General features: G+C 41.6%; 1 protein-coding gene across 1 annotated transcript; it reads right to left on the reverse strand.

Annotated features, from left to right (window-relative positions):
• Window positions 1–27,503, reverse strand: LOC111541732 (cell cycle control protein 50C). Its single transcript, XM_023210609.2, has 7 exons — window positions 26,359–27,503; window positions 22,201–22,311; window positions 18,147–18,248; window positions 16,970–17,057; window positions 16,403–16,543; window positions 4,399–4,608; window positions 1–406 (listed from the first exon to the last, which is right to left on the reverse strand). The coding sequence occupies exons 1-7, from the start codon at window positions 26,548–26,550 to the stop codon at window positions 216–218; spliced, it is 1,035 nt and encodes a 344-aa protein (XP_023066377.1). The 5' UTR covers window positions 26,551–27,503; the 3' UTR covers window positions 1–215.
• Window positions 27,504–27,802: the final 299 nt, after the last annotated feature.

The following is a 27,802-nucleotide window of genomic DNA, read 5'->3' on the forward strand; positions in this document are numbered from 1 at the left end:
CATTTTACTACATATAATTATGCCTCCCCTCTTCTTCCTTCTTCTTCTTTTTAACTCTAAAATTCTCTTCATTATCTATTTCAAATTGATTTTAGTTCAGTCAATCTAGTTCCCCTTGTTGAAACATTCCAGTCATTTCAAGCCCTTCAGACATCTTTGGTTCTGTTACTTCACTGTCCATTTTTGTTTCCTCCTTTTCTTTTGAAAGCTTGGCTTTACTGATGGAAGAAGGACATTTTCTTGTTTTTCAGCATGATGTGAATTGCCATCATGGCAAAGGAGGCCAACCATGTTATAGCTCCTGTCACTGTGTAGGCAAGACCTAAGAAAAGGCTATTACCCCCACACCATGTCAGGGTGGAGAGAACAACTGATTTTTCTCCATGGAACCTGGTTACTGGAAAGTCTAAGAAGACCTGTTAAGGATCTGTCTCAACAGTTCACATTTGTAGTATTGCATATACTGAATATATTAGGTTGACGCATATAAAATTGCGCTTTTTTGTTGGTAAAAAATGGTGAAATATTTAATCTCATATGGTGCAACTTAATCTTTACCAAGCACTGCTCTATATCTTGCTGGAATGAAAATGAACACAAGCCTTCCTTCTACATAGTTGTAAGCTACAAAAGAGATTCTGACACAGATCTGAATGACTTACAGACAACTGAATAATGAACAAATATATTTAATTTCCTTTGGCAAACCTAAGGAAATTAAAAGAATACAAACCTAAATTTTTAAATATGAATCAGGAGACCCAGGCAGGCTATAGTCCTTTAATAGGCTAAGGTTTGAATTCCTGCCTCAGGGAACATTCTTTAAGGGGAGTGAAGAACAAACAAACAAACAAAAAGATCACAAAACATTTTTGGTGGTCGAACTAAAGGTGGTACATTCATTTGGGTTTTGGCAAGGCCAGTATCCCCATGCTGGGGAGAAAGTGTTTGAAGTGGGTTTGCTATCGTTAGCATTTTAATGATGTCATTTTGATTATACATGTGGCCTGAGGTTTTAAAACATCTGGTGCCTTTTGTAAACCAAACTAATAAACAAAGAAAGGCTTCTCATAGCAACGGCACAGGACAGAGGCATTTCCCAGCAAAGCTATTAACGGGCCTCAAATCACTTGGCAACGTGCTATTTAAAGGCACAAGGAAAATTAGTAGGGAACTAGTTCTGTCTCTCCTTTTCCGTCAGAATTCCTCATTGTCACCAGGCCCTTGGCTGCCACCTCAACCCATCTGCTTTCTCCCTCCCTCAGTTCTATATGAGAGGGTCTTCTCCTCATACACAGAACATCTTTTTTCCCCTTAGAAGTGGTAGGCACTTTCTTAGTCTGGTTGGATAATACTCACACCAGAGCTCTACCCAGGTAGTGCAGGTATAGGCCTGAAGCTTAGCATTGAAGTTCTACGTACACAGATTTTCATTTGAGAGGGATTAGCATGAAGACATGAGTGTGAATGTAGTCACCCAGGGAGAGCATGTCCAGAGAGGAGAAACAGAATGCCTCTGTTATTGGGAACGTGCCTCTCCCTCATCCTCCCAACCCCAAAGTCATCCTAACGCATTGTGGTATAGCAGTGCATGAAGTTTTTTTCCTGCTCCTTGAATGCACCCATAACTGCTTTGATGGTAAGGCAGGCCCAAAATGGACAGAATCAGAAGACCTAACTTGAGAGACTAGTTTTAAGCAACTTTCAACCTCTGCTTAAATTTTTTTGAGGGAGGCTGGGCGTGGTGGCTCATGCCTGTAATCCCAGCACTTTGGGAGGTCGAGGCGGGTGGATCACGAGGTTGGGAGATTGAGACCATCCTAGCTAACACGGTGAAACCCCGTCTTTACTAAAAATACAAAAAAAATTAGCTGGGCGTGGTGGCGGGCGCCTGTAGTCCCAGCTACTCGGGAGGAGGCAGGAAGAATGGCGTGAACCCGGGAAGCGGAGCTTGCAGTGAGCCGAGATCGTGCCACTGCACTCCAGCCTGGGCCATAGGCGAGACTCCATCTCAAAAAAATAAATAAATAAATAAATAAAATAATAATACTAATTTTGAGGGAGAGAGGAGTTTACTGAAATTCTTATTCAAAGAGTTTACTCTTTGATCTGTACCTATAATGCTCCACCAGAGGCAATTTGTGGCTTTCATTTTCATTTTCACAGAATTAGACACCCTGCTAAAGGAACTAACTGAAGGCATAGCTCCACCTGGTCAGTAAACAAAAGGAGACAAAAAGTTGAGAGGCAGAGATGGCATCTCATCAGTGGGGGCATTTCTGACTGAGAAATGCGCCCACTTCCCTGTCCGAATGGAGATGTCCACACACCTGTTCTAGGATGGAAAGGAAGAAGAGTTGGAGCAGGAAACTGGAGCACACACCGTCATTCCCTTCTCCCCAAGAATTTCTTATTCAGCCTCCCTGAAAGGTAAAGAAACTAAGGAGGTGGACAGTTTTCTGTTAAAATTGACCCATTAGGGGTCTCATTGAACAACTAGCCCGCAGCCTTGGGAGGATGAACACAGCGGTGCTAATTGGGCTGCAATTTCAAAGTCATGTAAAAGCCCTGGAATGATTCTGCCTCCAGAGAATGCTACCTCAGGGAGAATCAAGAGGAGACTTTAAAATTAAATCTAAACAACAGAGTTAGTGTAAACTGCATTTAAATATATAATTTCTTTCTTTCTTTTTTTTTTTTTTTGAGACGGAGTCTCGCTCTGTGGCCCAGGCTGGAGTGCAGTGGCCGGATCTCAGCTCACTACAAGCTCTGCCTCCTGGGTTTACGCCATTCTCCTGCCTCAGCCTCCCCAGTAGCTGGGACTACAGGCGCCCGCCACCTCGCCTGGCTAGTTTTTTGTATTTTTTTTAGTAGAGACGGGGTTTCACCGTGTTAGCCAGGATGGTCTCGATCTCCTGACCTCGTGATCCGCCCGTCTCGGCCTCCCAAAGTGCTGGGATTACAGGCTTGAGCCACCGCGCCCGGCCTAAATATATAATTTCTTAAAGGTAGTGTTTGGTGCTATGCTAAAGTTAAGTTCTGTTTGTTTTCAAATCAAGAGCTACATTTGTATTTTTACATTAAGTGAAAAAATTCAGACTCATATTTAAGCATGTGTCAGCTTGGGCAGCAAGGGAGACCCCATCTCTTAAAAAAAAAAAAAACAGAGAGAGAGAATTAGCTGGGCATGGTGGTGAGTGCCTGTAGTACAAGCTACTTGAGAGACTGAGGTGGGAAGATCACTTGAATCTAGGAGGTCAAGACTGCAATGAGATGTGACTGCACCACTGTACTCTGGCCTGGGCAACACAGCAAGACCCTGTCTCAAAAGCAAATATATAAATAAAAGTAAAAATAAGCATATGTCTCCTGAGTTGGACCATAGATCCCTGATGGTTAGGGCATCATCTCCCACATGCTGGCTTTGTGCCTAAGGGAGGGAGGAACATGGCGTCTTCAGTGTAGAGCCTGTCGCAGACTTCACGTGGATTTGGATGAACTGGACCTGTCCCTTGAGTCCAGAGCTCCTGTGGTCTGTGATACTTTTCCCTAGAATAAAAGGTTCTGTAGGCTCAGTTTTAGTAATTTTTAGTCTATATTTACTTATCAAACTCCTATTTTCATAGTCTTCCATCTCCTCCCATCCTATCTGGCATGCTTCTCCTCACAGTTTTTTTTAACAGATCCTAGGCCTGGTGTTATTTAATCTTTCTTTTTTTTTTTTTTTTTTTTTTTTTTGAGACAGTCTCAGTCTGTCACCCAGGCTGAACTGCAGTGGTACGACCTCGGCTCACTGTAACCTCCACCTCCCAGGTTCAAGTGATTCTCCTGCCTCACCCTCCTGAGTAGCTGGGATTACAAGCATGTGCCACCACACCTGGCTAATTTTTTTTGTATTTTCAGTAGAGACCAGGTTTCACCATATTGGTCAGGCTGGTCTCAAACTCCTGACCTTGTGATCCGCCTGCCTTGGCCTCCCAGAGAGTTGAGACTGAGAGAATTCTACAAAAACAAAAACAAAAAAAAGCAAAAACAAAAACAAACAAAAAAAGCCTTGCTAAACTAACCTTTATCTTCCTAGTTACGTTTCTACAATTGCCATTCTTTGTTCAGTCTAGCATATGAGCACTTAGACTTAGTCACTTCTTTTTTTAGTCTCCATTTTTCTTGTAAGGGCTCAATGTACATGTAAAAGCATAACATTCGTATGCTTTTCTGTTGTTAATCTGTCAGTCCCAGCTGGAGTCCCTGGGAGGGAACAGGAGAATTTTATCCTCCCTTACACATTTTTTTTTTTGGTATACAGATTTGATTGGAAAATAGAAAAGTATAGAATCTCAACAACCAGCAGCCAGGTTTTCTTTCATCTCCAGAAAGAAAAGTGGTATGAAAGGATACTATAGGTTATGTTGAAACTATAATTACCAGCAGGCAAGCCTTCTGTAAAATGGTGTGTTCGATTGAGTCGACCATACAGTTTTTTGAAAGTGGGAAAGGCAGCTGCCCGCATCCACACAATGAAGTCATCATTGAGGAAGCCATTGTTTCTTGGATCCTTTTTATCCAAGTCATAGATAGGTTTGGGCCAGTTTGGAGGCTTTGTGGTTCCTGTGGGAAGAAAATAAGTGACATGATAGAGAAAAAAAATCATCTATTCTCTTCAGCTTTCTTTAGAATGTAGAAAATGAAATAACTTCTGCATTCTTGAGGAAATAGAAATAGAAATTATAGTTTTTAAAAAAGTGTGTATGTGTGTGTTAGCTACCTGAGTGTGCAACCATGAAAAATAATGGCTTTAAAGATTCTAAAAATTCATGATATTTTCATTAGGTTAATAAAGAGCAGAATATTGGCTGGGTGTGGGGGCTCATGCCTGTAGTCCCAACACTTTGGGAGGCCCAGGTGGGTGAATCATTTGAGGTCAGGAGTTCAAGACCAGCCTGGCCAACATGGTGAAACATATTTCTACTAAAAATACAAAAATTAGCTGGGCATGGTGGTGCACTCCTGTAATCTCAGCTACTTGGGAGGGTGAGGCAGGAGAATTGCTTGAACCTGGAAGGTGAAGATAGCAGTGAGCTGAGATCGCACCATTGCATTCCGACCTAGGCGACAGAGTAAGACTCTGTTTCAAAAAAGAAAAAAAAAAAAAAAAAAAGAGCGGACTATCAAATTATATGCATACTGTGTCTTCAACTACATTCAATGCATATAAAGCGTTTAAAAAAATAGAACAAAATGATCATGGCGTTTGCATTCAGTGATAAACATAGGAAATACCTTTTTAAAACTTTTATTGGGAAATATCTTTATTTTATTTAATTTTACTAGTAATCTAAGGAGTGCAAATTAAACCAAGATACCAAGATACCATTTGCATCTAAAAAGTGGTTAATATTTAACAATAAAAAAGTGACAACCATTGAAGAGGCAGTAGAAATGAGAACTCTTGAACAGAGCAGATATGTGCACTAACTTCTTCGGCAATCTAGGAACATGCATTGAATGCTTTAATATTTTGCATACATTTTGGCCCAGAAATTCTGTTTCTAGGAATGTATTCTAAGGAAATAATCATGGCATGAAGATTGGGTTACATAGATGTTCACTGCAGCACTGCATCTAAGAGCTAAAGCTGGAAGGAGAGAGGAGAAATTGGTAAGTGGGAGGAAGTGGAAAGCAAAGGCATTGTGAGCCTGTTCTCAAGCCAGGAAGCCTGGTAGGTTTGGGAGCTGCAGAAATGTTGGAAGCACAGGGTGGAGGGTGGTTCCAGGAGAGGAGCCCGTTGGGTTTACTGTCATTCTCACACTTCCCACTTTACAACAGGAGGCATGTTTGTCTCTCCCACTCTATAGGAGACTTGAGAACAGTGTCATCCTCATCTGTGTTTTCAATAGCATTGAGTCTAGTGCCTGGCCCACAGTAGGTATTAAATAAATGCTAGATAAAGGGATGAAAGGTTCCAGTTAAATCTGATGACAAAAACCATTAAGAATTGTAAAGAGCTAGTCAGAAAGAGTAAGTTGCTTAATGAACATTTTACTTCCATCATGCCAGTTCTACTATTTGTAGGATGCTAGAATGCTAAATAGGGAGTCACTCTTTCTCAGCTCTGACTACTGACTAAACGATGTTCTAAAAGAAACCCAGACCTGTTTTCTAAGCTTGGGCTGTGAAGCTTGTAAAAGTATATGTGGAGTGTTGTTGGGTTAATCTGCTGACATATATTTCTACACTTATATTCCCCTGGGAAATAATCCTCTGCTGGAGCATCTTCTGCAAATATTGTACAGTCCTCTTATTTTGGCTTTTCCCAAGACCGCAATCACTGATGCTAGAAGAATTTTGATCAAAATTGGATTGCCTTTGGCACCTGCACTGTGGACTTCACCTTCTGTCTACTTTGGCCTGAGCTCATGCCTGAAGGCAGTGTGTCCTATGAGCCACTGACATCAGAATCACCCAGGGGGCTTGTTAAAAATGCAGGTTCAAGCATATCCTCCCCTACCAACTCCTACTTCTATGCCATCCCATGTCTTCAGAGAGTATGAAAAGTATGGTCTAAGAGACATCAACTTCATTTTCTAAGTTCATTCGGGTCGTTTGTATTGATCCATTTATTCATCTATAAGCATTTCTTTTTTTAATAAAATTATTTTTTTTCTTGGGAGCATAGATTCAAGATGGCCTGAATCTATGTTCCTAAGCATGTCTTATACAAAACTGCAAAAGACCCAATCTCTTTCTTCAAGGATTACAGGCTGTGGGCATGACAGGTATATAAACAGATAATTAGAGTATAATGTGGTAACTCTTATAATAGAGGTAAGAACAAAGTGCAGCAGGAGATGAGAGACAGCTAAGGACCTTTCGTGTATAGGCCTATGGTTATGTGGTAAGAAAATGCTACAGAATGTGGCCAAGTCCCTTTTGAAAACAGTGATGAGAGAAAGCTAAGGACCCTTCATGTATAGGCCTACGGTTATGTGGTAAGAAAATGCTACAGAATGTGGCCAAGTCCCTTTTGAAAACAGTAATTCAATTATAGATACAGTGACCATATATATCAGTTTGCCTAGCACAGTCCCAGTTTATGTCTGTTGTTCATTATCTCATCTAATTTAGCTTGTATCCCACACAAGGTACATATAATTTCATCCTTCCAGCATCCAGCCATGATCTTAGCTAGTAATATGTGAGATGTCCATGTGCAGTGAATGGAATGCTTACTTTTACATATGATTATATATGAAAGTCAACCAGAGACCCTTCCAGTCAAAACATAATAAAACATATCCCTGTAACCCATGCAAGCTGTTAAGCATTCCAGCCAGTTAGGCAATAGTTTCTTTCTGTGTTAGCCTATGAGATGTGTGAAGCTGCCAGGCTGCAAATCAACGGGGTCAGTGAGAAACGTGGAAAATTATGGGTTAGGTTATGGATACGTGATGCATGTGTGGGAACTAGATACTGAGCAGTCCTGCTGAGAGTAGTTTGAACTCTCTTGCAACAGTGATTCTGTTACTTTATTTTATTTTATATTTATTTATTTTGAGATGAAGTTTTGCCTCTTTCGTCCAGGCTGAGGTGAAGTTGGCTCACTCCAACCTCCGCCCTCCAGGTTCAAGCAATTCTCCTGCCTCAGCCTCCTGAGTAGTTGGGATTATAGGTGCCTGCCACCATGCCTGGCTAATTTTTGTATTTTTAGTAGAGATGGGGTTTCATCATGTTGGCCAGGCTGGTCTTGAACTCCTGATCTCAGGTGATCCACCCACCTTGGCCTCCCAAAGTGCTAGGATTACAGGGGTGAGCCACTGCACCTGGCCTTGTTACTTATTATATGGTGTGACTATATAACTATTGTATTTGGTAATAGTTTCTTATTTGCTAATAATTCATTTTAGCTGTGAAGAGCTAAAAAATGGAAAACACGTATTTCATGTAAAGTTCAGTACAGTTTTTTAAGATGATTGAACGTTATACTTGCAATATTGGTTGATATTTACCCCCCACCATGGGTACCATAGTGGTCTCAAATGACCATGTGCAAATCAAAAGATATACATCTGCCAAAGAACATTAGAATCTACTTCAAAAGTTTATGCTTATTTTTTAAAGATTATGTCCAAAGACAACAATCTGTAGAAGTTCCACTTATATCATTGTGTGAGCATGACTTTTCATTTAGATCAAATGAATTTCCTTCTAGTTTCACTTTTTTATTACATTTTGTTTTGTTTTGTTTGTTTTAGAGACGGGGTATCGCCATGTTGCCCAGGCTGGACTGGAACTCCTGGGTTCAAGCGACCCTCCTTCCCAACCTCCCTCTCGAGAGCAGAGATTGCAGGTGTGCACAGCTATGCCTAGCTACTGGTTGTTAATGTTTTCTTTTTTTGTAATCAAAGAGCAGCTTTTAATGTGTTGGCTTAGTGCAAAAGTAATTTGTAAATAGTTAAATGAGGTCAATTTTATATGAATGTATTCAGATACTTCAAATAGAAAAATCAAATTATAATAATGATTTGATTTTTGTGGGTTTGATTCCTCACGAAGTCAAAGCAAACCTTTTAGAAGTTCAATCTTTGATGATGAAAACTGTGACATTATTATAAACGTTACTATAAGTTCAGTTACAGAATTCAACAATTGGCCAGGTGTAGTGGCTCATGCCTATAATCCCAGCATTTTGGGAGGTCAGGGAGGGTGGGCCACTTTAGCCCAAGAGTTTGATACCAGGCTGGGCAATATGGTGAAACCCCATCTCTATAAAAAACAAACAAAAAAAACCCCAAACAAGTTAGCTGGGTGTGGTGGCACGCACCTCTAGTCCCAACTACTCAGGAGGCTGAGATGGGAGGATAGCTCGAGCCAGGGAGGTGGAGGTTGCAGTGAGCTGAGATTGTGTCACTGCACTCTAGCCTGGGCAACAGACAGAGACTCTGCCTCAAAAAAACCCCCAAAACCAAAAACCAAAACCCCCTAAACAGAATTCAACAATCAGGTTTAAATTGTTTGGTTCTGTAGTGACAACATAACTGCAAATTTGGTGGAGCACAACATCAGAGTAAAGATAATGCTGTTAGTAAATTGAGAAATTGACAGAGAAGAAATGTACTTAAAATTAGACATGGTACATACATAATTCACAGTTGTATCCAAATAGGCTACAATATTTTGTTAATCAAAAGAAGAGCTGTAGTTGTACAAATTCAAGTATTTTTGTATATTAACAGTTAGAAAAACTGAATTTTCTTTTTCTATTTTTTGAGATGGAGTCTGACTCTGTGGCCCAGGCTGGAGTGCAGTGGCGCAATCTTGGCTCACTGCAACCTCCACCTCTCGGGTTCAAGCGATTCTCCTGCCTCAGCCTCCCAAGTAGCTGGGACTACAGGCACCCACCACCACGCCTGGCTAATTTTTGTATTTTTAGTAGAGACGGGGTTTCACCATATTGGCCAGGCTGGTCTCAAATGCCTGACCTTGTGATCCGCCCGCCTCAGCCTCCCAAAGTGCTGGGATTACAGCCGTGAGCCACCGCATCTGGCCAAAAAACTGAATTTTCCTTTGCAAAATTTTTATAATGACACATGTTAAATTAAACAACTACTTCAATGTGGTATTATATGTGGTCTCTCATTGTTGGGCATCTTCAACCAGACAGAATTTTAGAAGGGTTTGAACCTCTAAATAACTTTTTTCTGTATCAAACCATGTGTCCTACCACAACCCTGAGATTTTTCTGTAAATAAGCCCTCTAACTTTGGTTGCATTTTGTTCAAAGTAGTTGAAAATCTTTAAACAAAGTATCCGAAATACGGAATACCAAAAACTCTAGTTTTAGAAGATTTAGAGAATTGTAATTATTGAAAACCATGCTTGCAAACAAGAAGGCATTGAAATTTACCCCAAAAAGAGCAAGGGAATCATTGAATATACTACATAATGGGAGTTCAAAATATGTATAAGATTTAATTTTAAAATTCTGTAATTATGCTTTGGAATATCTTGATATATGTGAAGACTCTTTTGATAGTGCTCTTATTTATTTATTGTTTTTATAGAAACAGGATCTTACAACGTTTCCCAGGCCAGTATCAAACTTCTGGCTTCAAGCAATCCTCCTGCCTTTGCCTCCCAAAGTGTTGGGATTACAGACATGAGCCCCTGCACTTGACTGTACTTCCAATTGGACAAAATTTTCTGTGTCAGAATGATACTATATTGAGAAGGTGTAGGATTTTATCTACATTTCATGATGCACTCCAAAGAACCAAAATGAGAAAAAAAACTTATGGGAAGTCAAAAAGACAGTGCTTATGTCAATATTTGGGTTAAAATAGTAACATACTTCAATAAAAAAATGAGAATTGAGAATATCCTCCATTTAGTAAAATTGGCCATAAGCATAATAGATACCTCAGCACTATAGAATATTTTCTCAGTAAAGGAAGTTAGGGTCAAAGGAAAAGAATCAGCTAAAGATGTAAACAATTTCCAATTGATTAACCATTAAATGAGACTTTAAAAAAGATTACAGGCAAGGCATGGGGGCTCATGACTGTAATCCCAGCACTTTGAGAGACTGAGTCAGGAGGATTGCTTGTTTGTTTGTTTGTTTTTTATTACCTTCAAATCCTTGTCTCAGGAGCATTATTTGAGGCCAGGAGTTCAAGACCAGCCTTGGCAACATAGTGAGACCCTGTCTCTAAAAAAATTTAAAAATTAGCTGGGTGGGGGCTCATGCCTGTAATCCCAGCACTTTGGGAGGCAGAGGTGGGTGGATCACCTGAGGTCAGGTGTTCGAGACCAGCCTGATCAATATGGTGAAACCTTGTTTCTACTAAAAATACAAAAATTAGCCAGGTGTGGTGGTGGCATGTGGTGGTAGCATGTGCCTGTACTCCCAGCTATTTAGGAGGCTGAGACAGGAGAACTGCTTGAACCTGGGAGGTGGAGGTTGCAGTGAGCCAAGATCCCGCCACTGCACTCCAGCCTGGGCAATGGAGCAAGACTCTGGAAAAAAAAAAAATTAGGAAAAAAAAAAATTAGCTGGATGTGGCAGCATGTTCCTGTAGTCCCAGCTACTTGGGGTGGCTGCTGAGTGGGAGGATAGCTTGAGCTTAGGAGGTCAAAGCTGCAGTGAGTGGTCATTGAGCCACTGCACTTTAGCCTGGGCAACAAAGTGAGACCCTGTCTCAAAAAAAAAAAAAAAAAAAAAAAAAAGTTACAATTTTGTGAAAAAATTAACAAGGCCTTGGTAAAAATATATAAATTCATTAGAAAAATACACAGGTGCGTAATGAAGACAGATATGGCCAATAAACTCATTAAAGCATGTGAGTGTGTATGAATAATAATTATTCTGCTTGTTTTCCCTTTTTTAGATTTACTTTTATTTTTAAATTTGTAAAAATTCACCTTTTTCTGTGTAAGAGCTGGTAACTAAAAATAAAAAATAAAAGTAAGATTTACAGTTTATGATTTGTTTTTGATATATTTGTACATACTTATGAGGTGCATGTGAAATTTTGTTACATGCATAGAATGTGTAATGATCATGGTGTATTTTTTTTTTTGATGTGCCACTGGATTTGATTTGCTAGTATTTTGTTGAGGATTTTTGCATTCATGTTCATCAGGGATATTGACCGATAGTTTCCATTTATTTTGTTGGGTCCTTGTCTGATTTTGGTATCAGAGTAATAATGCTAGTCTTGCAGAATTAGAGAGTTATAGAAAGTTCCCTCATCTTCAGTTTTTTGGAATAGTTTGAGGAGGATTGGTATTAGTTATTCTTTATACATTTGGTAGGATATTGCAGTAAATCCATCCAATCCTGACGTTTTCTTTGCTGGAAGATTTTTTATTACTGACTCAGTCTTGCTCCTCATTATTTGTCTGCTCAGGTTTTCTATTTTTTCCTAATTTAAACTTAGTTCAAACTTGAACAAGTTTGAATCTTTATTGAAACTTAGTTCAAATAAGGTTGTATGTTTCCAGGAATTCATTTCCTCTAGGTTTTCCAGTTTGTTAGCATAAAAGTTTGTTAGCTGTTCATAATAGTCTCAGATGATCTTTTCTTGCCTTGTAGTATCAGTTGTAATGCCTCCTTTTGCATTTCTGATTTCGCTTATTTGGAGCATCTCTCTTCTTTTCTTGGTTAGTCCAGCTAGTGATTTATCAATTGTGTTTGTCTCTTCCACAGAACAAATCTCAATAAATGTTTAAAAACTGAAATCATACCAAGTATCTTCCTGGACCACAGTGGAATAAAACTAGAAATCAGTTCCAAGAGGAACTCTTGAAACTGTACAAATACATGGAAATTAACATACTCTCGAACACATTTCTTTTTGATTGGGATCTGTTGCTGGAGAATTATTGTGTTTCTTTGGAGGTATCCTATTTCCTTGGTTTTTCATGTTTTCTGTATCCTTCCATTGATATCTGTGCATCTGATACAACAGTCACGTCTTCCAATTTTTAAATTTTGCTTTTATGGGGGAGGATTTTTTTTAAAGATATGTCTGTGGTGTTGGTTGGGTAGGGCACTTTGGTGTTGATTCTGGGTGCATGCAGTAGGATAGTTTTGAAACCTCCTTTGCAAAATTATAACAGTAAGAGAAATCTGACATGACTGACTCTATCTTGCCTCTAGCCCCACAGGTTGGCTGCCCCAGCTCATTCCTGGGCGTAGGCCAAGTTAACTTTGGGAGAAGTTTATAGTTTGAGTGATAATAGTTCTTTCTCAAAATTAAACTGTTCTTACAAAACTAATGAAAGACTGCCAAGTTAGGAGGATGAGAGGGGCTTGAATTCTAAATAATTACCAGCCATTATTTGGAAGTCATAAGATTTGCAACTTCCCCAGTTACTTGCAGATAACATCACTATTGTAGAACCTGAGATTGGCCTTTTGAGATGTCTTTTCAGGTTTTTGCATTTCTGACAACTGGATGGCCGCACCTGGACCTGCCAAACAGTCCTGTGGCCCTCATCCCGGAACTGACTCAGCACAAGAGGACAGCTTTGATTCCCTATGATTTTATCTCTGACCCAACCAATCAGCATGTTTCCTACCCTACCTACCCCTACCAGGAGGTGGGCCTCCTGCCCACCAAACCATCTAACCCCTAACCTCCGAGCCTTAATGGCGATTGATCTGAGTAATAACTCCATTTCCCGTGTGGTGTGGCCGGCCTCAGATCAACTAAAATCTTGCTTTACTGCAATGACATGGTCTCAGTGAGTCAATTTTGTTTATGGAAGGTCAGGAAGACCCTTTGGGCAGTTGCAGTGTTTGATTTCTTTGGCTTTAAACAGCATCCATGGTGTCAGTGATTAAACAGCATCCATGGTGTCAGGTTTCTTCTGTGGCTCAGAGTGTGGTTGTTAGTGGAGGCTGTGGTGAAGTTTTGCTGGGAACTAGGGCACCAGTTAGGCCAGTGTTTGGGCCCAGTGGTGGCAGCAGTGAACTGAGCATGGGGGTCCTTGGACCCCATGATGTACACTGTGACTAGTATTAGGAAGCCCAGCAGGCTGCTTCTTGGATCTCCAGAAGGCTTGCCTCGGGTGCCAGGAATGGCAGTGGTGGGCCAGGTGGATTGATGGGTTCTTGAGTGTCTGGGCAGTGGATGTGGTGTGGACAATGGCAGTAGCAGTGGTGGGACAACCCTCTGGGACCCCAGTGGTCCTTGCTGGTGTTGGTGGTAGCTACCATGGGTAGGGCAAGTCAGTTGCCAGAGGTGTAGGTGGCATATGTGGGTGGGTGCCAGCTGTGGTGGTAGCAACAGGTTGTGTGGGCCTAACCTCAGATGCTGGGAGGAGTACTCATGTGCCACTGGTGGTGGGCTGGGCTGTGCAGTTCCCAGGCTCCTGGACGATGTGCTCAGGTATTGCAGGGGTTGTAGCCAGGCTGGGCAATGCCCTCGGGCTCCCTAGTGGTACAGGCAGATGCCGACTGCAGTGGGCCAGAGTGGAGTGACCCCAAGGCCATAGGCAGAATACTCATGTTGGGCTGTAGCCTTCCTAGTGATGAAGGCAGAGTTGTTTTTTTCTGTTTTGTTTTGTTTTTTGAGATGAAGTCTCACTCTGCCCAAGCTGGAGTGCAGTGTCACGATCTTGGCTCACTGCAACCTCTACCTCCTGGGTTCAAACGATTCTCCTGCGTCAGCCTCCTGAGTACCTGGGACTACATGCATCTGCCACCATGCCCGGCTACTTTTTGTATTTTTAGTAGAGGTGGGGTTTCACTATGTTGGCCAGGCTGGTCTTGAACTCCTGACCTTGTGATACACCCACCTCAGCCTCCCAAAGTGCTGGGATTACAGGCGTGAGCCACTGCGCCTGGCCTGTTTTTCTTTGTCATCCAGGCATTTGAAAACACATGGCTGCCCCTCTGCTGGGGCAGATTGCTACCTGTGGCTCCTGTTGCTGCCCAGGCAGCAGGCTCAGGCAGCTGCCCAGGATGCAGTCTGGTATGGGCTGAGCTCTCAAAATGGTGCTGTGCTGCAGCTACTTAGGACTTGGGAGTTGGTGGGACCCAGCCTGAGTTCTCTTTCTGGGGTAATGCCTTCACGCGGTTTCCAGGGAGCTCCCTGTGTTAGTCTCATGGCCATGAAGGTCAAGGGACCCTCCCATGGCTAGGGTTGCAGGAGTCAGCAGTGGGAATATGAACTGCTGGAGATCTCCCACTTACTCTTTTCCCTCACTAGGGGGCCTCCCCAGACTTTCAACTGATCCCAGCCAAACAGGCGGCCTTTCTTTCTCTCCTTCCTTGCTTTTGGTGCATCTGTTAGAATAGGTAGTTAGGCAGGCAAGGGCAGGGCAGGAGAGGCACCCAACCCAGGAATGTCAGGTGACCATCAGGTGATAGTCAGGTGGTTGTTAAACTGTCTCTGTAAAATAATAATCGGTTGCAGCTGGTGCCAGGGACCAGCAGGCTCCTAGTAGGCAATACCCGAAGCTGGTGATCATCAGCTTTCCAATAAAATCTCAGGAGTTGGGTGAGCAGGCTCAAGCATGTACACTAAGAGGCAAAATGGAGGCATTTAACTGATACATGATTTCCCTCTAGGAACATTTGACTGGTAAGGAAAAAAATGCCTCAAATGAGCATATGCACAACTTTAGTAAACCCATGGTGCGTGTGCCCCCACCCCACCACCTAACCCTGCCAAATGCCGGCAGGCCATTGTGCGTGCAGACAGCCCATCCCAAGGGAAAATCAAGGCAGGAGAGATGCAAATTCCAGAACCACACCAATGTATAAAACCCCAAGTCAAAGGCTGAATAGGGCACTTGGATCTCTCGAGTCGTGCGCTTGGCCCTTTTCCAAGGGTACTTTACTTCCTTTCATTCCTGCACTAAAACTTTTTAATAAACTTTCACTCCTGCTCTAAAACTTGCTGCCTTGGTCTCTCCCTCTGCCTTCTGCCCCTTGGCCAAATTCTTTCCTTAGAGGAGGCAACAATCAAGTTGCTGCAGACCCCTGTGGATTCACCACTGGTAACACCTCCCATCACTTCTCTGTTGAATTCTAGTATTCTCTTGTAAGTTCCAAGAGTGATTACCTACTCACTCTCTGTGGTTCCTGTCTGTGGAAGAAGCAAGTACCAGGTACATCTAGTCAGCCATCTTGAAGCACCCCCAAGGACTCAGCTTATGTTATCTTTTAATGTTTAGATAATAACTGGAATAGTTTTTTTAAAAGTGGGTTTAATGTACATGCTATTTTGATTTTTGAATTTTTTTTTTTGAAAGAGTCTCACTCTGTTACCCAGGCTGGAATACAGTGGTGCAATCCTGGCTTGCTGCAACCTCCGCCTCTCAGGTTCAAGCAATTCTCCAGCCTCATCCTCTCAAGTAGCTGGGACTACAGGCATGCACCACCACACCCAGCTAATTTTTTGTATTTTTAGTAGAGACAGAGTTTCACAATCTTGGCCAGGCTAATCTCAAACTCCTGTCCTCAAGTGATCTGCCTATCTTGGCCTCCTAAGAAAATAGTTTTAAATTGGATTATTTTATAAGTCCATCAAGATGATGTCAATTTATTGATTGAGATATAAAAATTTTAAGTAAATATATAGCTATTCAAGTGCCCCCTTTCACTCTCTAAAGGGTACCAGTTTGGACAACAAATTACATGTTCATCCTTATTATAGCTGAAGCAGTGTCTTAAACCATTGTCTATTCCCTAATGAAAACTGGAAGAAACCAGGGCATCAATCTTTTCATGTTTTTGATAGGTGTGCCTTGGAGATGTTCATGGTAGGGAGAGTTAGAAGAAAAAGGAGTCAACAAGGAGATAAAGAAGGAGGATTCATAAACGTTTCCCCACATGTAAGAAACAAAGTTTTCATAAAGAGATAAGTATATTGAGCTACTGTATGGATCTTACCTCTAAATTCATCAGCAAGATTCTTGGAACTTGGATTCTGAAATTTGACATACTTATCTGTCCACCACGTAAGTCCACTCTTTAGCATTGGCACTTTGATTTGTACAGATGAATTAATGTTGTGTAAAAGAATTATGGTGTCTGTAAGGAAATTAAAAATTATGTTAGAGATGCAGTCTCGCAATTTTGCCACCCTTTGAAATGCAGAACCAGACACAGCTGACAAATCAGGGATTTTGCAGACTCTCAACACTTCTACATGCCATGGATGCTAGAATCACAAGACTATTCTTTTTCCTGCCAAAATTGAGCCAATTATTGAAAAATACACTTAAGCTCCATTTAACTCATATTCCTTGACTATTCCTTCAGATGTTTGGCAAGAGAGAAATTATTTGCAAATGATATACTGTAAGTCAGTGCTCTGGCTTAGTCCAGATGATGTTTACAGAATTAAAATGGAACAAAACAAAAAACTGCCCTTAGCTTCAGAGGTGAATTTCTGGACATTTAGGTTGTTACACACTCATGAAAGGGAACATCATGGAGATAGGAAAAGTCACCTACCATTGAACATGCTGTTGGCAATAGCACCACAAGGAACGATAGGGGTCTTATTGTCGGACATTTTAAATGGGGCACAGTCCTCAACAGCCTGGATGCAAGAGGATACAGCAATGAGACATGCTTTTGGTAAACTCTCTTAGAATGTTAAAAGTGAGAACATTGGCAATGTAAATCACCCCCCAATGACTTATTGGCAGTGACTAAGATTACAGACTGCTGCCTGGTTTTCCTAGGCTTCTGGTTTACTGAGACTGGGAAATTTTTGTGTTTTGGAGATATGTATGTGTGTGGATGTGTGTCTCTGTGTTTTTTCCTCATTAATAATACATAGCATACCTAAAATGTCTGCAAGAAGGAACTTTACCTTACTGGCTGTGCTATATATCACACTGAATCTGTAATGAAGTACATTTTTAAAACCTCTTTTTATTGACATGTAGCTTATTTTATTTTAGTGGTTAAAACAGTAACAACTTACTTTTCACTTGTATCACTATCTAATGGGGTTGTGGAGGTGGTGGGGGGCTTTGTTCCACACAATCACTCAGGGCCTCGACAATATTGAAGTATTACATTCAGAAAAGTATAAAAATCATGAGTCTACCACTAGATGACTTATCACAGGGAATCCATGCACACAACTACCAAATACATTTTTAAAAGAGTGGTTGCTAAAAATCACTTTAGTATAATAATGTTGCTATGGAAAAAAATTTCTTTCTAGCTTTTCTTACGCACGCTGAATATCATCTACCAAGAGTAAAAATGTATAATCATAGGTTTTAAAAGGTATTCGATTAAAGCAAAAGGCTTTTACTCAGTCGAATAGAGCCTAATTTCCTTAAAGTATGCTGGATTGAAGGCCCCAATGACAGGAAGGACAATGGTAGTTAGGCTCAGCCACGCTGAGACTAACTACTCAAGGTTGCTATCAAAATGGTGCATGAAGGGATCACCGTTCAGTTGGACAAGATTGACATCACTGCTCTAAAGAGGGAAAGTGCTACTTTTCAATAACAGTTATCCTGAATACCCAGTCCCTTCAGTTCACACAAGAATGAAATCAGCATTTCTGTTTTGTAGCATTTGAGTTTATCTTCCGTCTCTTCTTTTAGACTGAAAAATCCACTTGGTTTAAAAAAGAAAGAGTATTATACCAGATTAAATCAAGCCTTACTTTTATGTCTTTGCCCACCAGTTGTCTATTACTTCTGGATCGAACGTATCGATACAGGTTCTGATAGAAGCCATACAATTTGTAGTACATATAAACGTTACCCTGTGTGGGAGAAAAGAAGTAAGAGGAGAGTAAGAAAAATTAACTGGGATATTAATAAACATGGAAATTTTAAAATAAAAGCACAGAAAAAAATTGATAGAAACTCAAAGCCTATTTATGGGAAATAGAAACTCAATAAATCATTTAAAAAAATCAATTTTGGGGCTGCGCACAGTGACTCACGCCTATAATCCCAGTGCTTTGGGAGGCCAAGGCAGGAGAATCACTTGAGGCCAGGGGTTTGAGACCAGGCTGGGCAATGTAGCAAAACCCTGTCTCTACAGAAAAAGAAAAAAAGAAAAATTAGGCTGGTGTGGCATGCACCTGTAGTTCCAGCTACTCTAGAGGCTAAGGAGAGGATCCCTTGAGCCCAGAAATTCAAAGTTACAGTGAGCTATGATGGTGTCATTGCACTCTAGCCTGGGTGACAGAGTGAGACCCTATCTCAAAAAAAAAAAAAAAAATTACAGTGGGAAATCCTGGTCTATACAGAATTGTTGGAATAACTAAATAACTATTTTTGCATGTTTTTTTAAGGGCTGCTACGTTCTTTTCTTTGAAAATTTTTTATAATCAAGCATATTTTCAATACATAAAATCTGGTTTTATAAATGTCATCATGTCCCAGAAATATGAGGAAAAATGCTTGCCTAGAGATTGTGGTTGACAGCAAAAATCACGTGATTTTACAGCAAATCCATGAAAAAGAATTTAAAATTCAAGCCATTGAGCATATTTAGGTGCATGTGTACACTGAGCATGTGAAAGGCACGAGACTGGAAGTTCCTTGGAGTCCCACTCTAGGAATTTATTTATTTATTTATTTATTTTTAATTTATTTTTTTTTGAGATGGAGTCTCGCTCTGTCGCCCAGGCTGGAGTGCAGTGGCGCCATCTCGGCTCACTGCAAGTTCCGCCTCTTGGGTTCACGCCATTCTCCTGCCTCAGCCTCCCAAGTAGCTGGGACCACAGGTACCCGCCACCATACCCTGCTAATTTTTTGTATTTTTAGTAGAAACGGGGTTTCACCACCTTAGCCAGGATGGTCTCCATCTCCTGACCTCATGATCCACCAGCCTCAGCCTCCCAAAGTGCTGGGATTACAGGCGTGAGTCACTGCGCCCGGCCTAAAATTTTTGTTTTTTTAATCTCTAGGATCTAATGCAGTACCTGGCACAATACTTGCTTAAGAAATGGTGAACTATTTGCTATAGAGAAAAAGATGGAATAATTCACTGATCCAAAAGAAAGAAGGTGATTTTCACCCTAGCAATAAGTAGCCTTGTTGTCAGGAGAGATACGTCTTTCATGTATGCTGCCATGTAAGTAAGGCTGCCCAGCCACAACCTACCACCATGGTTCTACCTTTATGGTAATATATTAAGGCCCTGGAAATTCTCCAGGCAGACTTGATAGAGATTTTATTAATAGCACATATGGAAATACCCATATGGATTTAACATATTCATAGATTTTACTAACAGCACATATAGAAATGTCCAATGTAGCTGTTTAAAATGAATACACTCCATACCTCCAAAGTAATGAAGACCTGACTCCAAAAATATAAAAGCCTAACTTTTATTAAGTGCTTCCCATGTGTTGGGTGCTATATTCAGTGCTAGAAGTACAAAAGCATTCCTTTATAAGTCCCTGAGTCCATTGATTCTTTTACCCTGTGCAAAAACAGCATTTTGGAAAGGCTTTGGCCTTATTTCCTAAGGACCTTAAGAGCATCTTCTTTAAGATGAGTATGGAAAATGGGAGGTGCTACCCATGGTAAACAGGGAAGGAAAGTCATGGTAAATGTGGCCAGCTTTAGAATGCAAGAAAGGCTGAAGAGCTCAGTCACTTGTAAGAGAATAATTTCCGGAACACTGAAAAAGGAGATGCTGGGCCATGGCGAAGAAGCAGGCTGCATCATAGTCAACAGGGAGTGTTGGTATGAAGGCAAGCAAGCCAGGCTTAGTGGGAAGGACCCATTACATCTCCTAATCCAAAGCAGGAACCTCTATTGTTGACCCATGACGACAGAAAATGTGAAATCCACAGAATGGAATTTACCATACATTTTCTTGGAAGCTAAAAGGAGAATTCTACTTAATCAGAGTTATATGTTCACATAAATGACAAAATCAACAGGCACAGAATACTCGGCACACTAGGGACTGGGGTGTTTCCATAACCTCTTTTCAGTGATTCTTTGTCCAAGATTTAGCTGAACGAGGCCTCCAAGATCATCTTCTTGATGGTCCCTGGAAGCACAATTCACTTTATGGTGTTTCTTCTCTTTAAATTCAGTGGCACTTTGTGCAGGATATCTTTGCTTATTTTAAGACAGAGTCTTGCGTGGATTCATTGCTGTGGTTCCGCAGTGTCATGCATGGTAGCTGCCAAGCTGAAGGCCCTGTGATTGCTCTAAGTAGTTTAGTTGGGTTTTTATGAGAAGGCTCTGCCTGAAGGGAATGGTTAGCAGCTGGTAACACTTCATTTGCTGTTTTAGTTTTGAAGGACACTGACAGATGGGAATTGAAGCCCTTTTGGATTTTTTTTTTTTTCAAAAACTTTAGCATTCTGAGCCCTCAAGACAAAAGGAGAGAGGAAAGAAGAAAGGAAGGAAGGAGGGTATTAAGAGAGGGTGAAGAGAGTGAGGGAGGAAGGGCCAAGACTGCAATGCATTCTTAAAGTTTCAGCAAGGCTGACAGGAAATCCCCAAAGACACCCATCAGAAGAGTCCCCACTCCCAGGAAAGAACCCACCTCGATGTCCCTACTGTGCTCAGCCACTGGCTGAGGTGGCCGTGGAAGCATGACCTTGGTGAAGACACACTGATTTCAGAGCACAGCAGCTGGTGATATCCCTCAATTACACTCCCTGCAGTAGATCTGAGAGGAGCCTTCTCATGGCCTTCACAGTCTTACTTGTTAGTCGAGACTTAATCAAATGAAAAATTTGATTTCCTTCAACTCCTCAAATGTACTTTAAAGTCCTGTTCTGTTTCTGGACACTGCACCTTTCCCCCTGCAGCATCCTCCACACGGACCCGGTCCCCCATCCTTCCCCTTCATAAGTGACTCTACATGGGCTGAATCTAGGTACAGGGCGGCCTTCTCTTGAGCTGCTCACTGAGCATTCTACCTCAAGGCCCTGCTCCCACCTCAAATTCAGCTGGTTCCAAACCAGACTCATCACCTCCTGAAAAATACTCCTCACTTCTCTCCTCCCCTCCCTCCTTCCTTCTCTCTTCCCCTCCCCTCCCCTTTCTAAGGATCAGCGCTCTCCCAAGCTCCTCCTGCTCCTTCCCCATTTCCCCTCAGAGGCTTTGCCCAGTAAATCTCTCGGATGTCTAACCCTGTCTTGGCATCTGCTTCTCAGAGGACTTGACTAACATGAGACTGAAATCAGCCCATGAGTGGGGACTTCTCTCAGTATTTCTTTGGCATTTCTCACAGTGCCTGACAGCCAGACTGTCCCCTTGGGAAATAGGTAATTGCACATGTGGAATGACTTGGGGAGACCCAGGGAAGGTTTCCCCAAGTGTGTGACCCCTGACACCAACCTACTGTGTGACCTTAGCCAAGTTACTTCACCTCTTAGCACATTAATTTTCTCACTATAAAATTAGTGGTTAAATTCCATGTAAATTCACACACAGTCCCTGTGCTGATATTTAGAGTAAAACCTGTTTGGTAGATAAGATTTATGTTACAAAGTTGGATAGGTAAAGAATCGTGCAACTCAGAAACAAAGAAACAAAGGAGGAGAATAATACTCAAAAAGGAGGCAGGGAATATGAACTCAACACTCTTTCGGATTCCCCACCACCATCCTGCTTTAGTTTTTATATTTTCAGTTTTGGAAAGCATTTCATGGAAACTGTGAACTTACTGCTAAGTGTTACATAGGAATAGATCAGTGTAAAGTCAACTGAAGTTTCTTGAATTTCACCTACCATCATTTTTCCTGAAAGGTAAAAGGGAATAGAGCAGGTGCATTCTTTGTCAAAATTAGAGGCATTTTCCCGCAGTTTTGCACAATTTGCACATATTCTTGTGTAATTAATCTGTCAGGCAAGGAAAAAAATGATTAATTAAAAAGTTACATGGGTACATATCTTAAAATTCAAATCTGGAGTCCACCCAAGTCTCCGCCTGTCTGGGTCAGGCGCATAGAGTCTGGGACACGAATGTGGCAGCCCATGTGTAGGGCCAGTGTTTCTGGGGATGTTCAGGAGCTGTGGGCCTTCCCACAGTCTTTTATGTGGGGACTGGCAGCATTTTGCCACTGGCCCAGAGTTCAGTGTTTCTGTTGCATATTTATATAACCCGTTGTGATGAAGCTTTACCCCCGATCATAAAGAGGTGTCAGTTACTAGGAAGGTATTAGTCAATGACTCATGAGAACTAGGCTTACAGCCTGAGTCTAATCAACTTTATGGGGAAGTCACTTCACTGTTTTTCCATTCTATTGTATGGAAAATATTTATACTAGTGAATTATTCTACATGGCATCCAGAGGAAGTTATTAAAAATGACCAAACAGAAAAAGAGGTATTTCCAAAATGTAAGATTATTGACATATGTTGAATTATTCTGGTCCTAAAATGCTGTTGCATTCTGTTTTTTAAAAGTAAAATTCTGTGAAAAATAGTTTAATGGACTCCTTAAAAAAAGGAAAAAAAAAAAAAAAAAGGGTAGCATGCCCCAAATGGGTGGCTCCTGTGAGCTCTGGCTGAGGCACTGAGTTCTGTGAAGATGCAGCTAGAAGAGTAAGGAGGAGAGGCTCAGGAGAGTGGGCACAGGGCTGTACTTCTGCCTTATATGCAAGAATGTTCATCTCAGGGGCCCTGGGGCTGTCCTGGGTGCTGCAGTGGGCTGCTTCTGCCTTGCCCTCACTGTGTTGAGGAGTGATTAGACGATTATGGGAGTGTGAGGAACAGGGAAGCAAGGGAGTGGCTTTCTCCTTGGTAAGGTGCTAGTAGAAGTTAGAATTCCTTTGAAGAGAAGACCAACAAGGAAGACAGAAGGAATTTTGCATCCTTGTAAAGCTACTAAGGGTTTTGAAGCCCAAAGGTGAAGTGTGAACACTAAACTGAAGATTAGTGAAAATGCTACACTTCATTGTACTTAGATGCTTATATGTAGCTAAATCATTCTTTAAATACACAGCAAGACTTGAACTATTATTTTGAAAATGTTTATGCCATTTCTGTTGGTGGACTACATTTCAATGTATAAAAAGCATTAAAGAACAGGGCCGTATCCCAATGGAGAGATAGCATACTGAATGGTGTCTGAGGAAACTGGGGTTCTAGTTCAGCCAATCTCTGACCTTGAGTTAAGTGCTTAACCTCTAGGGCCCACATTTTGCCCATCAACATCATTTCATGCAGCAATTAATTGATCTGTGAGGTCACTGTAGTAGTATACTGGCTACTTCATGAATTCCTCTTGTGAGTTCCGTCAATGTTAGTACTCAAGAAAATATTTCATGATCAAATAATTTTTGAGTAGTTGATATCCATGGTGCTTTTTTGCCTAAAAAATATCCCTTATCTATTGTCTATGCAATGACAGTATCCTCAGTTTGCTGCTTGGGTGGACTTGTACAGGAATAGCTATGAAATGGAGCAACGATCACAGTCTGCTTCTCATAGAATTTTGGAGAGGCAGAAATTATTCTTGTTTAAAGTGAACTGCAGAGAGAGCACATCCTTGTGCCCCAGGGCTGAGTGAGAAGAAAGGCTCAGAAGTCTTTTCTATGATGTCTGTGCCTGATCACATTGGCCTGGAGTGTGCACTCTATATTATCACCCAATAAAATGAAACACTGGTTTTTGAGTATAAAAGTGAAGTGTCAGAAGCAATCCTATCTGAAGCAACTAAAGAAACAAAGTTAGTTGGAAATTGCCTGTAGATTTCATGAGATAAAAGCATTCTGTTTTCAGAGTGGCCATGGCCAATAGTTGGTATGGAATGAGGTCACCTTCTCATGCATGGGTACCTCTTAGTGAAGGCTGCACTCCACAATGGGTGGGTGGGGGGCAGGGTTGCAAGGGAGGAAGAAAGAATGACATGGGAAGGAAGAACCAGAATGAAAGGGATTGGTGAGGAAGAAAGTAGAAAAGTAAATTGCATGAACTCTGTGGAAATGGACATCAACGTTGTAAGCCCATTCCTTTGCTATCCCCTTCAGCAAGGTAAGGTTCATCTCCTCCTGCCATTTTGCCTTTGCCACATGGTGGAGGCTGGTGGGAGTTTACATATTACACTGGAGGTCTTGCTGTCATTTAATTCCCAGGGAGATAAGCTCTGGGAGCTGGAAGTGGGGAGGAAAAAGTGTTAAGTAGAGAGGCAACAGAGCAGTGTGCTTTGGGAGGAGGAGTAGAGCCTGAAAAGACATTTTCCTCTTTGGGTTCTGCACTATCTGCCCTAGTCCATTCTTTCAATAAGTGTGTGCCTATCACATACTAGGCAATGTGCAAGGAAGCGGGTGGTGATGCAGTAAACAGCCAGCCATAGCTAAGCTCTCTGTTCTTACTACATACTATTTTACCTATTCTGTTCTCAGCTCATTGAGGGCACGAATCCACTCTTCCTCATCTTACTCTTCTGCATAGTCAACAGAACCCTTAGGCACCTTCAGACACTTATAAATTTTATTTTTTTTGAGATGGAGTCTCGCTGTGTCACCCAGGCTGGAGTGCGGAGGTGCAATCTTTGTTCACTGCAACCTCTGCCTCCCAGGTTCAAGTGATTCTCCTGCCTCAGCCTTCTGAGTAGCTGGAATTACAGGCATGCACCACCACGCCTGGCTAAGTTTTGTATTTTTAGTAGAGACAGGGTTTCACCATGTTGGCCAGACTGGTCTTGAACTCCTGACCTCAGGTGATCCACCCGCCTTAGCTTCCAAAGTGCTGGGATTACAGGCATGAGCCACTGCACCAAGCTGACACTCAAAAATTATAAACTAATGTTGGTAGACTTGGCCTTCATCTTAATTTTGCCAGTAGCCATGAGGGGAGAGGGAATAGATCAGCTTTCCATGGTTACTTCTTTCAGAGTGGAGCTCATGCGGTCTGGGATGTCCAGAAATCTGCCTGGAGTTGATATGGATGAAACATATCCTTAATTCATTAGACTGAATATGGGCATGGCCAATCAAGCCTTAGACTAGCTCTTGTCTTCCCTCTCTAGACCAGCTTCAGGGATTCTCATCCTCAAACAGCTTGTTAAGTTGGCAAAAGGCTTGTTCCTGAGAGGTCTGCCCTCAGCATCAGCTTTTCTCACTCTGAGTAGAACTTAGTTTTGCTAAGTATCCTTAAGATGCGAGAAAGACTTGGGCTTTTGTCTTTCCTGGATCTCAGAGGGAGTTCATCTGCAAAGGGAAAGACACAATGCTTGAAAGTGGGGCAATATTGAAGATCTGTATCTTGGACACTTTGCTCTTTTTATCAATGTGACTCATGGGTCTCTGGCAGTCATGTGGCCTTGACTCTCCTTCTGCCTCTATTAGTCACTTGCTCTCTTCCCTGCCAGCATAAGAAAAAAGCTTCAGCCAGGCACGGTGGCTCATGCCTGTAATCCTAGCACTTCAGGAGGCCGAGGTAGGTGGATCATGAGGTCAGGAGTTCAAGACCAGCCTGGCCAACATGGTGAAACCCCAACTCTAATAAAAATACAAAAAAATTAGCCAGGTGTGGTGGCAGGTGCCTGTAATCCCAGCTACTAGGGAGGCTGAGGCAGTAGAATTGCTTGAACACGGGAGGTGGAGGTTACAGTGAGCCAAGGCTGTGCCACTGCACGGCAGCCTGGGTAACAGAGCAAGACTCCATCTCAAAAAAAAAAAAAAAAGCTTCTAACTTTGTCAGTCCCTTGTACACAAATATGTCTGAGCTCACTGGCATGAGAGTAACTGCCCTCAAGAGGGAGCAGGGATGAACAAAGCCACTCTACACAGACTCTGTCACCATGTGTGACTGCCAGCAGAAAAAGGGATGACCCCATCTCATACAGACGCTCCTGAGGGGCTGTGTTCTCACCATACTCATGTATGGTGCCAAAGCTGAAAATTCTCAGAAACTGCATTCAAAACGTAAGATGCGACAAACCTCTATTTCCTGAGTGCTCCTTGCAGACAATATAAGGATGATGCCCATACAAAGGCAGAATATTCCTGTTGTGAAGAAGACAAAGAGGACTCTTCTCGCTGTGAAATATAGCCGGTGGGCGGGTAACTCCTGCTGCTTCAGGGCAGAGTTGTCTGGCAATCTGGACAGGCAGTGCTGTGGTCTCTCCTCCATTTTGGTCCTGCAGGTGACTCAGGTACTTTTGGGACATGTAGAACATTTTTACTCATAGTAATACCACATAATGGTAATGTGAAATGAATTACGTGAACCCTTCCTTTGAAGTTGCAAAGTCTTTCTGCTTCCTGGATTATTCCTTAACCAGACCTGGTATTTAACGGGAGCTCAGCTCTCTCCAACCAGCCATTACTGAGTATAACTGACTTAGGCTCAAAAAGGTTCTTGTGCTAAATGTCATGCCTAGGATGGACAGTCCCCGGCAAGGTCTGCAGAAACCAGCATCTGGTGACACTAGGAAGCAATCACGATGGGCTATTTCTGGGATTTGGTGAGTAATTCAAGGCAAGCCCTTCCTGAGAGGGGGAAATGGATTTATCTTTAGGAACTTGCCTAGATCCTTGGAGATTAATACAAAAAAAATAAAACTTAGGGCTGTCAGCTTTTCTCCAAATGTGGCTGTGGCTTAACATGAATATAAACTAAATTGGAAAAATGCTCTCAGATCGTAGCTAACTCTGCTATTTGTGATAATGAGGAAGAGAGCAGCAAACAGGGAATTGTAGAACACAGATGTCTCATCTCAGCAGCTTCCAGTTTTTTTTCATCCATAAAAAAGACTCTAGTAGAAAATGTAGATTAAAAACATCTCCTCCTAACCTCTCTTAAGTGCATGCTTTGGAGTAGCCTGAATGAGGCAAGAGAAAGGAAAAGGAAGATAATCAGTAAGATGTTCAACACTGAAGTACAGTATTAGGTCTGGTTTTGGGTTTTTCCCTTGTTAGAAATCCACTAACATTATTTTCCTCAGGCCATTAGTAATTAATAATTACTTTTTTTAAAACTGGCATTTAAGATTTAGAATCAGAATTTTTAAAATTAGGGAGCATGTGAATTTCTAATCTAATCTTCCCTTTTAATTTACATTAGACAGAGAAGCCATCCTGGACTATTTTTGTATCAAAGAAAGTAATGACTTTGGCAAACGTACCTGGTTTGAAAGAATACAAAATTGATGCAAATGCTTACATTAGGAAGTTTCCAATTCAGAGTTAAAGCTTTCCACTTACAAACTGTGTAAAGAGCAAAATACCAATGGGAAATTTTCAGCATGACATTTGAATATAATTTGGAGGTGACAACTAGTACGGTTGCTGGTATCAGACAGCCTTGTGTGAGAAGATGGCAGTGAACACTTCTAGTTAACATTTACCATTTGTTTTACTAAATAAACATGGTCAAGAGCTTG

The sequence above is a fragment of the Piliocolobus tephrosceles genome, chromosome 2, assembly GCF_002776525.5.
Source record: "Piliocolobus tephrosceles isolate RC106 chromosome 2, ASM277652v3, whole genome shotgun sequence".
NCBI lineage: Eukaryota > Metazoa > Chordata > Mammalia > Primates > Cercopithecidae > Piliocolobus > Piliocolobus tephrosceles.

Coding starts and splice junctions, on each gene's coding strand:
- LOC111541732 (XM_023210609.2), bottom strand. CDS start 26,550: ATGGAGGAGAGACCACAGCACTGCCTGTCCAGATTGCCAGACAACTCT. Junction 18,249..22,200: donor ACCTTTCAGGAAAAATGATG/GTAGGTGAAATT, acceptor TCTCCCACACAG/GGTAACGTTTATATGTACTA. Junction 407..4,398: donor TAGTTTCAACATAACCTATA/GTATCCTTTCAT, acceptor AGGTCTTCTTAG/ACTTTCCAGTAACCAGGTTC.